Source organism: Cibotium barometz, chromosome 7 (genome assembly GCF_041138505.1).
Source record: "Cibotium barometz isolate CiBa-2024 chromosome 7, ASM4113850v1, whole genome shotgun sequence".
Lineage (NCBI taxonomy): Eukaryota > Viridiplantae > Streptophyta > Polypodiopsida > Cyatheales > Cibotiaceae > Cibotium > Cibotium barometz.
The window spans coordinates 23,934,869-23,949,309 of NC_141052.1; the positions used below are offsets into that span (position 1 = coordinate 23,934,869).

The 14,441-nt window shown below is 48.9% G+C and overlaps 2 protein-coding genes across 3 annotated transcripts in view; one reads left to right on the forward strand and one right to left on the reverse strand.

Moving 5' to 3' along the window:
- The window catches only part of LOC147636801 (cytochrome c1-2, heme protein, mitochondrial-like), a 59,893-nt gene that overhangs the window by 9,237 nt on the left and 36,215 nt on the right, over positions 1-14,441 (reverse strand). The gene's annotated exons all lie outside the window — the stretch shown is intronic.
- On the forward strand, positions 1,993-3,738 carry LOC147636802 (uncharacterized). Its single transcript, XM_086800350.1, has one exon. It carries the CDS (start codon positions 2,090-2,092, stop codon positions 3,581-3,583), a length of 1,494 nt encoding a protein of 497 aa, XP_086656476.1. The 5' UTR covers positions 1,993-2,089; the 3' UTR covers positions 3,584-3,738.

Here is a 14,441-nt window from a genome sequence, read left to right on the forward strand (position 1 = left end):
TGATATTCGGCATTGGAGGCCTATTACGATCCTCAATATTGTCTACAAGGTCTTGGCAAAGGCCTTGAGTTTGAGGATCCAGCCCTTCCTGGGGGAGTTGATTCATGCTACTCAGACAGGATTTGTCAAGGAGCGTAGTATCCTTGACAACATCTTTACTTTCTGGGAGGCGACGGCCCGAGCTAGATTTCTTGGCGAGGACTTGGTCGTGATGCTTCTCGATTTTGAGAAGGCATATGATAGAGTTGATTGGGGTTTCTTAGAGGGCACTATGCTTCGCCTGGGCTTTGAGCCAGGATGGATCACAGGGGTGGCGGCTCTGTATTCCATAGCTCGCAGCCAGGTGCTGATTGCAGGAGGACGGGGGCCGAGTTTTGAGCTGACCAGATCAGTCCGTCAGGGGTGTCCCCTCGCCCCTTTTCTTTTTCTCTTCTTTGCGGAGGCTATGAGCATGTATTTGACGGCAGAGGAGGTTGGTTTGAGAGGACTTCAGCTCCCAGTCCGGGGGGAGGACCTGCTTGATGCTGAGTTTGCAGACGACACGGGCTTATTTTTGCATGGCCAAGAGGCCAATCTTCTTCGGGCAGAGCAGTCGCTCCAGGTTTTTAGTGCAGCTTCGGGAGCATTGATCAATTGGCGCAAGACAGTGGCCTTTTGGATCAGTAGTGCTCCCACTCCGGCATGGAGCCCGGACCCCGGTTTTAGATGGATTCCTCCAAGCACAGCAATGCGGTATTTGGGATGCCAGATTGGCCTAGATTTGTCACCTGAGCATTCGGAAGAAGCTTTTGTATTCGAGTACAGCTCGACTATCCTTGGCTGGGAGGGTGGTGGTGGCAAATCAGGTGCTGTTAGCGACCATGTAGTACATTACGTCTTGCTGGATTTTCTCGAGCTCTTGCATCAGCCAAGTACAGAGGCTGATCAGGAACTTTCTGTGGTCTGGGCGAGACGGTCAGCCAGCTCGGGCAAAGGTTGCATGGGCAGTTATTACACTTCCGTTGGCTCAGGGAGGTTTGGGCATTATAGATCCAGTCGATCAAAGTAGAGCCTTATTGGGGAAGCTTATTGTTCGGGGGTTGCTTCCACGCGCTGAGCCTTGGAAAGAGCTCCTCTTGCAGCGGCTGCAGGCTCGGGCGCCCCCAGCAGGGGGTACTTGGGCACCAGAGATTCGCTGGATCTTCATAGAGATGAGGAGGACAGGCCTCAGTAGAGGATGGGAGAACAGATTTGCTTTGAGTATCCTGAGAGCTTGGGAGCTGGTGAGACCGGGGCTCTCTCAGCGACCTCCTTCTTGTGTTGAGGAGCGGGCCAGACAGCCGCTCATCTGGAGCCCAGCGATTCGCACGGAGCAGGGTCATATGCTGGGTTCTCGGCCTCGTCTAGCCTGGGGACCTTTAGCGGCAGGCCCAGCTCGTAGTTTTGGAGGCTGGCAAGCCTTCTGCAGTCTCCCAGAGGAGATCCAGGTGGAGAGGCTGAGTCACTTCAGAGGGGGATTGATTATGAGGGATGATATTCAGGAGGCACTCACAGAGGAGTGGTTCACGCCTCTCGAGCCAGTGACCCCACGGTGGATGGGAGCCTTTACACAGTTGGAGATCCTGATTGCAGTCAGAGCTTGCACTGAGGATGGCAGTTGCCTCTACTATGAGATTCAGGATGAGGGCAGACTCCAGAGAGTGGAGATGGAGTCGCCTTTGGTTGCAGAGTGCACCTTTCAGAGGATTCGGGTAGTGGCCGCCGCTTCTCGGAAGTGGCATATTGACCCCGACCCTGCAGATGTCTGGGAGTTTGAAACGCGTTTCAAACTTGGCTTTTTATTTTTTAATGTTATTTAAGACGGGTCATATCAGTCGATTCAGTCGCTTTCCAGAGAGCAAAAAAAACACGCCGTGCATAGTACAGAGGAGAAAGTTGACTGTTCTTCCACACGCTTGCCTTCGTTCGTGTGATTTCTCCGCCACCCGCCCCCTTGGGACCTGTGCACCGTGCTAGCAAGGTTGGTACTTGTCTGTTTTCATATTTTTGCTTGATTTTTGCACCAATTTCAAAACTTGAAATTTGGGCAACATCCTTCCAGGCTTCCAAAATGCCTCGTGCTAGAGATTCAATGTGGACTCATGTCATTCCCATGGGCAAGTATGGGGGTTCAGGCACTGAAAAATGGAAGTGCAAGTATTGTGATAAGGTCTCAGGTGGATCTGCAAACAGGATAAAGGCTCATTTTTCAGGTCTAAAAGGCAAAGGCATTGGTGCTTGTGATAAAGTGCCCCAGGATATCAAAGCCTCTCTTCTACAATGGAGGAGGGAGCAAGAAGCAGCCATGAAAGGATTTGGAAGCAGCCATGATGACATGCAGGAAGAGGAGGAGGATGTCACCAAAAGAGCTAGAGTGGGTGATGAACAAGAGATGCAGAGTCAAACGGCTGTAGGTTCTACCTCTGCTCATTGTGCCCACAGGTCTTCCTTGCCCATTAGGCCTTCTTTGAAGAGTGCAAGCATTAAAGCTCGTTTTCAGAAAGCAGTAGTTGCTGAGGCCACCCGTGAATTGACAAGGTTGTTTATTCAGTGTGCTTTGTCATTTCACATTGTGCGCACTCCAAGATGGAAGAAGACCATGAGAGCCATTAGCCGCATTGGGTATGAGTGGGAGGGTCCCAAATATGACTCCTTACGCAAGAAGCACTTGAGAGATGAGAAAGATCTTGTACAGCTTGAGATGGAGCCTTTGAAGGCAACATGGCATAAATATGGATGCACCATATTATGTGATGGTTGGACAGATATGCGGAAAAGGAATGTTTATAACATTTTGGTGTCCTCCTGCAAGGGCGTAATGTTTATGCGTGCCATTGATGCTTCAGTTCCAGGGACGGTGGTGACAGGAGCCTTTATATGGCAACACATACGCCAGACAATGTTAGAGATTGGTGCTCAGCATGTGGTGCAGGTGATTACTGACAATGGCTCGAATTGTGTGTCCATGGGCAGAATGTTAGAGGATGAGTTCCCAAAGATAGTGTGGACTCCTTGTGCAGCACATAGTCTTGACCTCATGATAGAGGATGTTGCTAAAATCCCTTGGATTTCAAAGATCTTTGCTATAGCTCGGAGCATGGTGAGGTTTGTTACCAAGAGGCTAAAAGTCCTCTACATGTACCGTGCCCATAGTGATCTAGAGTTGCTCAAGCCCTCAAAGACCAGGTTTGCGTACATGTTCATTGTGATTGAGAGGCTAGTGAGAGTCCAGCAAGGGCTACTCCGCACAGTTGTGTCACGAGAGTGGATGGCATGGGAGGATCGAGAGCAGCCCAAGGCAGTGGCATTTGTGCGTGCTGTGATGCGAGAGAGTTGGTGGGATGATGTCAAAGCACTTGTGAAGGCCACTCAGCCTCTTTACAGTGTCCTTCGCATCACAGACATGGAGGGCAGCACTCTTGGTCTCCTTTACGAGTTCATGGACCGTATTGGAGAAGCCCTGAATCGGTGCACCGTTCTGTCCGCAGAGAGGTATGTAATATGCAATATGCATGTCTTTCCAGTTTTGTACTTGTCGGGTTTATTTGGCTTTGGTTGTTGGTGAATCGTTATTCGTGACTTGGTCTATGAATAGGGTCCAGGACATCAGGGAGGTTTGGAACCGTAGATGGAATTGGTTTCATAGACCAATCCATTCGGTTGCCCATATACTGCATCCTCTATGGCGTAATGAGGAGCAGTTCAACAACGAGGAGTTGGAAGAAGAGTGGCAACAGTACATCCAGAGGTGGACAGGAGGTGATATTAATCTCTTGAGAAAATTGGAGGATGAGCTCTTGGTATATCGCAATGGGAGCCGTGTGTTTGGAAGACCCACCGCACTACTAAGAGAGACACAGCTACAGCCAGTCTCATGGTGGGAGAAATATGGGATTGGTACTCCATTACTGGTAAGTGTTTAGTATTCAAATGTTACATCAATAATAGCCATGAATCATGATGCAATGGGAGGTTAGTGCTTTATCATGACTACTTACAAAGTTTTATGTCCTTTCTATGACAGAAACGCCTTGCATTGCGAGTCCTCTCACAAGATTGCAGCTCTGGGCCTTGTGAGAGGAACTGGAGCACATGGGCTCTCTTCCACACAAAGAAGAGGAACAAATTGAGTAGTGCTCAATTAGAACGGTTGGTTTATTGTCATTGCAACCTCCGTCTAATTGAGCAACAAGGCAATCCAATCGAGCCGCGCCAAGTGAATGTCGACAAGATTGACATAGAGTTGGTGAAGGATGTACCGGATATTCCTCAGGAGGAGCGTGACATCTATGCTATGCTTTACGAGGAGTTGATGGCACCAGCTCGTATCACACGAGTGCATGCATCTAGAGATGGAGCTTCTACGAGTGCTACGGCTACAGAACCTGAGATTTATGGAGCTGAGGCAGAGTCTTCTTCCGGGCACAGAGTCAGAGACATCAGAGGATGGAGATGACCATGAGGAGTCGTCGTCGTCTCCGTCTGAGGAGGATGACTCCTGAGTCCCGACTCTTGATTCTATTTTCTACTTTATTTTGTACTATGTACTGTGTGTCACATGTGACACGGATTGTGTTTGACTATTTACTATTGACTCTTGAGCTTATGATGAGCATTTACCATTGAGACTCTGTCATGTGATTTGTCTATTTAGTATTATCTATGATTGTTGATTCATGAATCATGATTGAAACCTGCAGGCTGCAGCCTTTGAAGTTAAAGTTTGGCATTTGAACTTTGTAGTTTGTACATATTCAGCATACACCATGGCTCATTTCTTTCTTGCGTTGTTTTTATCTAGGATTGAAGTTTGAAACTTTGAGTTTGAAGTTTGAACATGGATGACTGCCTTGGCATATTTGGCATTTGCTATCCCATGGGCCATGGGCCCATTATGCATAGATGATAGTACATACTTATTACTAAATCCTGATACATCATACAAGCATGCATATATTCAACATATTATCATTTTATCAATGCTATCAATGATCCCATATATTCTGGCATATAAATATCATATATGGTATTGATTTTTCACATGCCAAGATGGGAAACGCGTTTCAAACTTCTGCGAAAGGTTTGAAACGTTTCCAAAACGTTTCAAACGCGTTTTTGAAACGCGTTTATCGAGGGTTCACAAGGTCTTGTGAAGGGAGGGTGGGTGGGAAAAAGAAGAAGAGACTGCAAATAGAATGCAAGGTGGCTGTCCAACAGTGATGGCCGCCTTCTACCCGATCTCCAAGTCCCGTACAGCCCAAACAATCTCCAATTAGCACCTCAATCAGCAAACCCTCGACGTCCCACTGTCTCCAAGCTTCAAGCCACCTGGAGCTCTGATACCATGTCAGAATGCACAACGGAAATGAAGACAACTGTTGTACACAGATGAAAGAGAGAGAAGCTTGTGTAACTCTGCTATATACAAAAATAAAATCCCAGAATACTACAAGATGGAGTGTGTGCGCAAGGGGCCATTTTATATGGCCCCTCGCTACTGGTCGACCAACCCAAAACAGGCCGACAGCAACCTGACTGCTCACGACCAGGAAAAAGGTCAGTCGGCCAGAGCAAATCCAGTCGGCCAGCACTGAAAGGGTGATTGGGTATCAGCAGAGCAATCGGGAAGCCAGCAGACAATCGGCCAGCACCTAGGGGCAACCGACAGCCCATACACAGCTCCTGATAAATGGAAAAAAAATATGGAGAGTGGGGACAAATGGGACGACACCAAATAGAGGCGAGCACACCCACAACAGAGACCCTAACATAGTGTACAAACAAGAGATGACTGCTAACACCTGCTTGTTGCCAACATCTGGCAAGCCATCCATCATCTTGTCCCGAAAAGCCACCCACAACGCATCCACATTCAAGTGGCCAAAACTGAAATGCAACAAATCACCGAGCTGAGTATCTGTCAAAGAAGAGAGTGTTGAGAGTTTGTAGATCCCATTCTCCACTCCGCCTTCCCAAACAACCTGGCCAGTTGCTTTGTCCCGAAGAGCAACAAGATGCTCATCAAACTCCACCCACATGCCAGTCTTGCAAACCTCATGCATTGACAAAAGATAAAAGCCAAGGGATGGGACATAAAGAACCTGGGAGGAATGCTTCCCCTCTCTGCCATCGAGAATAATCTCCAACCTGCCCTTACTGTGAATTGGGATAGTGGATTTGTCACCAATAAAGATGTGACATGCATCGAAGATCCTGTAATAACTCTTGGGAAGGAATCATGTACATGGTAGCACCACTATGGAGTATCCCTAGCAATGAGACCAACTACCTCCTGCTCGAAGAAGATGAAGCTCCAGTATCCATAATCTCCAAGTGCACAAAAGCTGGAGTCTTTGCAGCTGTAGCTGAGGAATCAACACCTTTCTTGGTGCTCGGCTGAGAACACTTCCTTCAATAGTGACCCTTCTGGCTACAATGGTTACAGGGCCGCTCGGCCTTCGAAGCATCATGCTCTGAATCAGGCTTCTTCTCAGAAGACTTCCCTTTGTCCTTGTTGTTGTTGCGGCCTTTTGACCACTGGTCAGTCAAAGCCTCAAAACCTCCACCCTATGGAGGGTTCGAAAACCGCTCTTCCTGATCCAAAACCATAGACACAAGCTCCTCCCATGTAATGGTTCTAAGCCTCCCATTGGTGGTCAACGAAGAATAGAAAGCTGAGTACTGAGGGGTAAGATGACAAAGCGAAGTGATGGCCATATCCTCTAAAGATATCTCCTTCCCAGCCTGAAGAACCTCGTGCTCCTGAAGAGCCTGGAGTTTGTTGATGTGCTCTCGCATCGTCAAAGACTTTGCGGGATTCATCACTCGCATCTGCACTTCCAAGCAAATTCTCTTCATGGGTGATACCCTGTTGTACAAAGAAGCCAAGTGTTGCCAATTCCCTTGGGCCAACGTCATGTGTTTGATGTGGTTGATCACTTGGTGTGTGCAATTAAGGAAGATGAAAGAATGCACATGGGCATTGACACAACCCCACAACTATGCCCGAACCTCCCGCTCTTTCCTAGTAGATAGTGAAAGCTCCTCCTCCTCCAACTCTGGCCGTGGAACTCCAACCACAATGAAATCGGCCAAATCATAAGACTCTAAGACAGACTCCATCATTACCTTCCAGATGCCATAGTTGCTCCTGTCCAACTATCGGTCCCCGGGAATGTCTGGAAGCGTGGGGATCTTCACACGCTTCTCAGCTATCTCGAGCAAATCTACCATCTCGGGGGTTCACAAGGTCTTGTGAAGGGAGGGTGGGTCGGAAAATAGTGAAGAAGAGGCTGCAACTGCTATGCAAGGTAGCAATGATGGCCGCCTTCTACCTGTCCCGAACAGCCCAAAAATTCTCCAATCAGCACCTAAAAAAAAGCAAACCCTCAAGCTCATACTATCTCCAAGCTTACTATATAAACTCTACTATATATACATGATCTGGTACAATGATAAGTGTGGGGGGAAAGGGTGGTATATATACCTCCCTGGGGCTGCTGATCGGCCAGCCTAAAACAGGCCAACAGCCAAAGTCGGCCAGCAAATGATGGGCCACTCCTGGTCAGCCAGCAAATCTACAGCCGACCGCAGAAAAAAAACAACCCCCCACAAGTCCTAAAAATAGGGAAAATGGACAATGAGGAAGAAAGAGAGACACTCCAGGCGGGCACACCCACAACAAAGGCCCTCACTCCCTACTGAGTAATATGTACAGACAAGAGATGACTGCTAACACCCCTCCCCCCCGGCCCTTGGCTTCATGCGCCTTCCTCCTCTTCCGTCCTGTTGAGCTCTTGCCTTTCCTCTCCTTCCGGTCTACCGCTACCTCTTCTGTTTGGCCCCCCTTCCTTTCCGCCAGCCCCTCTTTCCCCTTGCTTTCCTCACCTTCCTACACCCATCAATGCCCCCCGCCTAAGCATTTTCATCACTCTAGCCCTATCCTCTCCCTCCTCGGGTGTTTCAGCTTTCGGGTTGTTTTTCTCTTTGGAGAGTGCCGGCATCTTCTGGTTTTCAAGAACTGCCACCATCCCTTGCCTTTCCTTCTGAGATGGGAACCTCCAGCTCCTCACTTCGACAGTCGCATCCCTGGAGGGCTCCACCCTCATCTGCAAGATTGTGGATGGCCGATTGCCCGGCACGTGGACAGCTCATGGATCTTTTGCAAGCAAGCCTTATCGGCGAGCCTTGGAAGATCACTCTGCCCCTATCACGAAATCACTAGCATCAATCTCAACCACGAATGGTTTGCCAAAATCCGGTACGGCTAAAATTGGACTAAAGTTTCTACTCTTGCTACGGACATGGTAGAGCACAGACCTCTCAGAGTGCACCGCACAACTGAATAATAACTCGAGGCCTCACTTATATAGTGGTCACTGATACTATAGGCCTCACTTATATAGTGGTCACTGATACTTATACAGTGGCCACACGACTACCCGGCGCGTGGCCCACTAATCCAAAGATTAGAAACCAGGTACATAACATGGCCTTTGAGGATCCCGATGCAGAGAATGATACACCGCCGGTTCGAGGCAGAACCACCGTCGGACTTCTAGAACACAGCTGTGCCGCCAAGCACGCCAGTCTAGCAAGCCACAAGATGATACGGTTTTGTCAGAGAACCGTTATGAGCACTTATCTCAACAGCCCCTCGATAGCGAATCGTGATCCCCCCGGGGGGCCCCTGCGCGCACGCGACCCCGAGTACCATCGAGAAACCCACCGCCGGCCCTCCCCTTCTTGGAGACCATTACCTCGTCGTGATCCCACTCCATGCACCTAGATTCCCAGGAGAGGCCCTTTTGCCCCTTCAGAGCCTCTGGCGAGCCCGACCTTGCAGCCCCTACCCCCCCTCCCTCACAAGTAGAACCCTTTTTCCTCCAAGCTCCTTCATCGTCCCCTCGTCATCCATTACCCCCCCCCCTCTCCCCCTCTTCTGCGCTAACTTTCCTCGCTTCCGCTCCCTCTGCCAACTTCATCGGAACCCCCTCCCCCCCTGCCTTTCCACCTTGCCAGAGCATTCCTGCTAGCCACGCCTGACTCGGAGAGGAGGTAATAGGCTAGTTTGGTTCGCTGCTTGATCCACCATTTCTCTAGCCCGGTAGTGATAACCATCACTGCCTCTCCGGGTGCATGCTCTCCTAGAACATCCAAAGTCCCTCCCCCGCCCTCCCCCCTCTCCGAGTTCTAGGACAACCAGTTGACTATTGTCAAAGTCACACAGCAGCAACAACACACCACCCCAGGGCACTTGTCACCATTTGGCCACCCAATTGGTCCACCCGTGCTTTCTTATTATATATGTACATTGGATTGGTGTCCATGGCAGTTGTTTATGACAAGGATTGATGCCACTCATGTGATACTGTGGACTTGGCTTTCCGTTGGGACTTGTGCCTCTGTATACATGCCCGGAAATGCCCGGTGGATTGGTGTTCCATTGGGTCTGGTACTTTGTGTACTTGCCTGGAGCATGTCTATTTTGGTATAGTCTCATGAACGGGGATTGTCCATACCAATGCTGCATTGCATAGCATCTTTATATGCTTGCTTGCAATTGAAATTGCATGTTGTTTTCATGCTTGCTTGACCAATGTGTAATTTTGAGTAAGGAGATGCCCGCCCGCGAACCGTGCGTGTGAAACTGTCTCCTGACATGGTTATGTGGCATGTGACAGGTGGTAAGTATTGGTCATAAACCTAGCCTTAGGAGTTAGCACTAATTTATAAGTGAGTGTGTACACAATTCATTAAGTTTTGGGCGACCAAAACTCACTTATAAATTATGACCAGCCGATGTTCACACACACACGTCTCGAGGTGGACAAAACCCAATGTCCACCGCCCAGACCTATTCCCTTTGCACAAAGAGAGTAACCAGCCATGTGTCCACTCTAGCTTGCTCCACAAAGCACCTGCCTGCCACCTACACTAGACAACTCACCACCTCACTCATCTCTCTAGAGATAGGCGCCTCCTTCATGAGGGCATTTGGGCTATATTTTCTACACTTTTTCCTTCCCTACTCCATATCCAAGCTTGTTAAGGTGTTTCCCAAGCTTCCAAGAGTGTTTCCAGGTGCTAAACTCTCCTACACACTCCCAATGACTGAAATTCAGCAAAACAACTCTCTTTATTACTGTAATTTTTGGTCTTTTTGCTAAAAACCCTAATTTCAGCCCTCCTTTTTCAAATTGAACCATAGGGGAAGCTTTCCAAGGTTCCCTTCATCCTCTTGAAGACTTCTGTCGCGAAGAAATGCAACAAATCGAAGATCTCATCACTCCAAGGACTTCCATCGCGAAGACTTCCGCTGTCATCGACTCTACTTGCAATTGGTAAGCTTTTATGCTAAAATATGAAAGCAAGTAGGAGGAGGAAAGAACCGGATTACAAGATCACATACCCTATGTAGTGTTCTCTTGTCCTACGTGCTCTCTTGCAGATTGTTGCTACCATGTGTTGGTGAAACAATAGAGAGCAGATGGTAGGGAACATGGGCACTTGAGAGGGTAGTGTGAGTTGTAAGTCTACATCGACAACCACTTGTTTGCAATACTGTATTCATATGCATTGGTATGGAAATCTGGTCACAAATGCCCATGACACTATGTACTTGATTCTCCCAAGATCAATATACTTTATTTGAGGGAGGGGCCAGCTGTTCCGACTCATTGTGTGTCTCTTGTCAATTCAGCAAATTACTTCTTGTATTGAGCATTTGTCCATCAAATCTTAGTGTATTTAAGTGTATTGATTAGCATTGTGTTCAACCAAGTTACATTCGTATCAGAGCATATTTAAGTGTATTGATTAGCATTGTGTTCAACCAAGTTACATTCGTATCAGAGCATACGGTTCTCTTTCACTTCTATTGTGAGAGACGATCACTGTGAACACTAGCTATCTCTACACTTAGAACATTATGGACAGCCATACAGTGAATATTGGAGATGCTTACATAAGAGGCAGGGACAATAAAATGCAGGCCTCCAATGCTTTACAGGATGAGCAAATTCATGTGGTGCACAATAGGAAACATGAATATGTGGGATAGCTGTCCCGTGGCAAAGAGAAGATGCAGGAAGAAGAGTCCATAGTCTTGAGGGCTGAACTTACTCGTATGCAGGCTCTTCTCCATGCACAACAAGAAGAATTGAATCTCTACCGCTGCAAGGATCATGCAATGGCAATGATTGCTCAAGAGTTGCACATGCAACCGAGGGATGCAGCACATGCATACTTGGCTCGTACCGAGGATGCCTATGCAGAAAAGGCAACCATCCCACATGTCTTGGAATCCCCACAGGTGCCCGAACAAGAGCTTATGTTAAAGAGAATGAATCTCCATGCTATGGGAGAGGAACAATCAGTGACTTCACGCCATGCAGGAATACCTTATGTAGCTCGTGAAGGATACAATAATTATGGTCGTGGTCAAAATGTATGTCAAATGCCATTGCCAGATGAAAATGTGCATGCACAACACATGCAACATGGACTGCAATTTTCTGTTGGTGCAGGTATTCCGCGTATCTCTAATGCATGTGCTCGTGAGGGCGAAGCTATGGCTGAAAATGTACCAATGCATGTTGAGGGGCCAGCCATGCCTCATGCTTACAGGACACATGTATCTATGCCTTATGCATCGCCTTTTGGTCCTAAAATGATGCCAGTCACAGGGGTTGTCCCAAATTCCAATGGACAAACATGGGGCAAAACATGTTGAGATGCAGGCACATGCATCAAAGTCTCGTGACTTCAAAGCCGAATACAAATCTGTGAAGTTTGACGCTGTGTGGCTAAAAATAGAGGCTGATAATGTGTGCATACGTGTGCATGGCATGTATGAAGGTTTTACTTTTGAGGGCGTTGCCAGGTGTAAAGGGTGGACGGTATTGGCTTTGAGCTTGTTGCAGGCCTGTTGGGTGAGAGGTCAGATGATGGAGATGATGTCAGCTGCTCGGCCACTTGAATTCTGTGCGCGTCCAAATGGAGTGGGCACTGAAGGTTGCATCTTGAGAAGGTATAGAGACAGGGGCAAATAAGGATGAAGGGGACAAGTTGCCTTGGGCATTTGGTGTGAAATGGAATAATTGGTGGCTTTAATAAAATAAAATGATGAAAAATGTGGCCACTTACAAGGTAAGCTGCGTGGAGGTATGAGGGGCTGCCAACGCATGCCATCCAGAAGGCTGGCGAAGCAGCCGTGGGAGAGCGTGGGGAGTCGGCTGGAGAGAAAAAGGGTGTGCGGCTTCGTGAGCAGGAGAGGATGACCCTCTGGCGGAGTGGCTGAACAGAAAAGAGAAGGCTCTCTGGGCGCAGCTGGGAGACGCCTTTGGACGGGGTTCACCGAGTGGAGAGCTGGGAAACTCTCTGGTGCAGCTGCAAGACGAAGCCAAGGGGGGGATTTCTTGGGCGCAGCTGCAGGTTTGCGAGGAGGAGAGAAGAAGTGGTGACGTGTGGAGGCAGCCAGACGGCTGCTGGCGTCAAAGGACTTATGGGCTGGTGACTGCAGCCATAAGTGTATGCAGAGATGCGAAGGTGGTGATTGGGACAGAGAAACGGGCTGACAGTGTTCGAGTGTGGGCCTGGCGCTAGGAGCAGCGAGCAGGCCAGGAATACAGAAGCGCAAGGTGTGAGCTGCAGGAGGGCCGCGTGTGGGAGCCGCCTAAGAGTGCAGTTGGGCGCAGAGAAGCAGGTGATTCTGCAGAGGAGCTGGGCGACGAGGAGAGAAGGTGCGGCTAGCGTGGGGCTGAATGCGCACAGAAGGTGTTGCGATGACAAGCATATAGCTGGTGAGACAGGCGGGTGTGAGCTACCTTGGCAACGCTATGGTTCGGGCTGGCAAGTGCGGGTTCTAGGTGTTCGTGTGAAGCCGGGAGTGGGCTGGAGACAAGTTTTTTTTGGGTCGGTAGTAGCGCAAGCAAAGAGAGAGCAAGGGCCGCCTCTGGTTGTGGTAAGAGAGAGGAGCCGTCTCTGATAGGCAAAAGGAGAGAAGGTGTTGCGTGTGGCGCTGGTTGCAGCAGAGAGGGAGCTAAAAGAGTGAGCCGCCTAGGTGCTGGTGTTGAGGAAAAAGGTAGAGAAGCGGGCTGCCACAGAGCAAAGTTTATGGGGCAGTGGCTGGGACGACAGAGAGAGGCTACGTGGAGCAGATGCAGAGAGTGAAGAAGTCAGCTGCAGAGAATCTGCCAAGGGGACAGGTTTACAGAGAGGCTGGCCGTGGGAGAGCTGGTTAGAAAGATGGTTGCTGCCTTGTGAGAGGAAGGCCTGGCTGAAGGTTCTATTGCAACAGAGAAGTGGCTAGCGACTGGGAGAGGAGCCGCTAGGGAGGTTTTGCTGCGGCTAGTGGGGCTGGAGCGACCAGGAGCTGGGGAGGGCTGATTGCGAGCGGGTGCTTGATGAAGCTGGTGTCTGGGATATTTGGGTTATCCATCTCTGTAAAGATAAAGGTCTGTTCTGAAATATAAGTCTTGTTCATGCTCTCTGGTCTGGTGTTCTGGTGTGTTTGCATGCGTGTGTGGAAGTGTGGCGCTCTATAAAGGCGTAGACAGCTCTACCGCTTCCGTGCCATCACTTTTTGGTGCCTCCACAGAGGAGCAGATTTCCTCTGGTTTGTGAAAGAAGACAGGGGCTGTGTGAAGAAGGTTGGGAAGATGACTCAGGATTTTCCGGAGTATTTGGGATTGCCATAGGAGAATGCAACCAGGTTTTTGGAGAAGATGGAGTTTACAGCTTTGATGAAAGACAGGGCAACCCCGGAGATCCTTTCTCGGATTTTGGCTTATTGCTTGCAGGGTGATGCAAAAACATGGTTACAGATGTTTGTGACTACACACAGGAACATTCATCAACAGGATCCTAAGTACCGTGTAGTCAGAGCTGCATTTTTGGCACAGTTTGCTCGTATGAGGAGTCCGAATGAAGTGTGGAAGGAGTTGTGTAACATTCAGCAGAAGGATGGTCAGGATGTGGATCAGTATCTGATAGAGTTTGGTAGACTGTGGAGTCTATGGTGTGAGGCTTTGATTCCTGAAGTACCCCCGCAGATGATAAAGAGGGAGCGGTTTGTGGCTGGTCTGGAGCCAACAATCCGTCTGAAGGTGGAGCTGAAGAACCTGGATAGCTTTGAGGAGGCTGTCAGAGTTGCTCGTGAGAAGGAGTGGAAGGTGAAGCGTCTGAGGCAGATGGGAATGCAGGAAGAGCCAAAGAGGTTTGTGAAGATGCCAGAGATTGAGAGTATGCATCCTGGAAGAAAAGCTGCTGTTGTTCCTAAACAGGAGGATTCTTTGAAGAGGGAGGTTCATGAAGCAGTGGAGCTCATGAAGTCTTTAAGCGTGAATTGGATAGAATCTGCAGGAAGAGGAAGAAGCATAGGTGATATGGAAAGGAAGACTGATGCATCATCTGGTTTTGAA

Bases quoted from the DNA above. Each gene is read 5' to 3' on its own strand.
- LOC147636802 (XM_086800350.1), top strand. From the start codon at position 2,090: ATGCCTCGTGCTAGAGATTCAATGTGGACTCATGTCATTCCCATGGGC.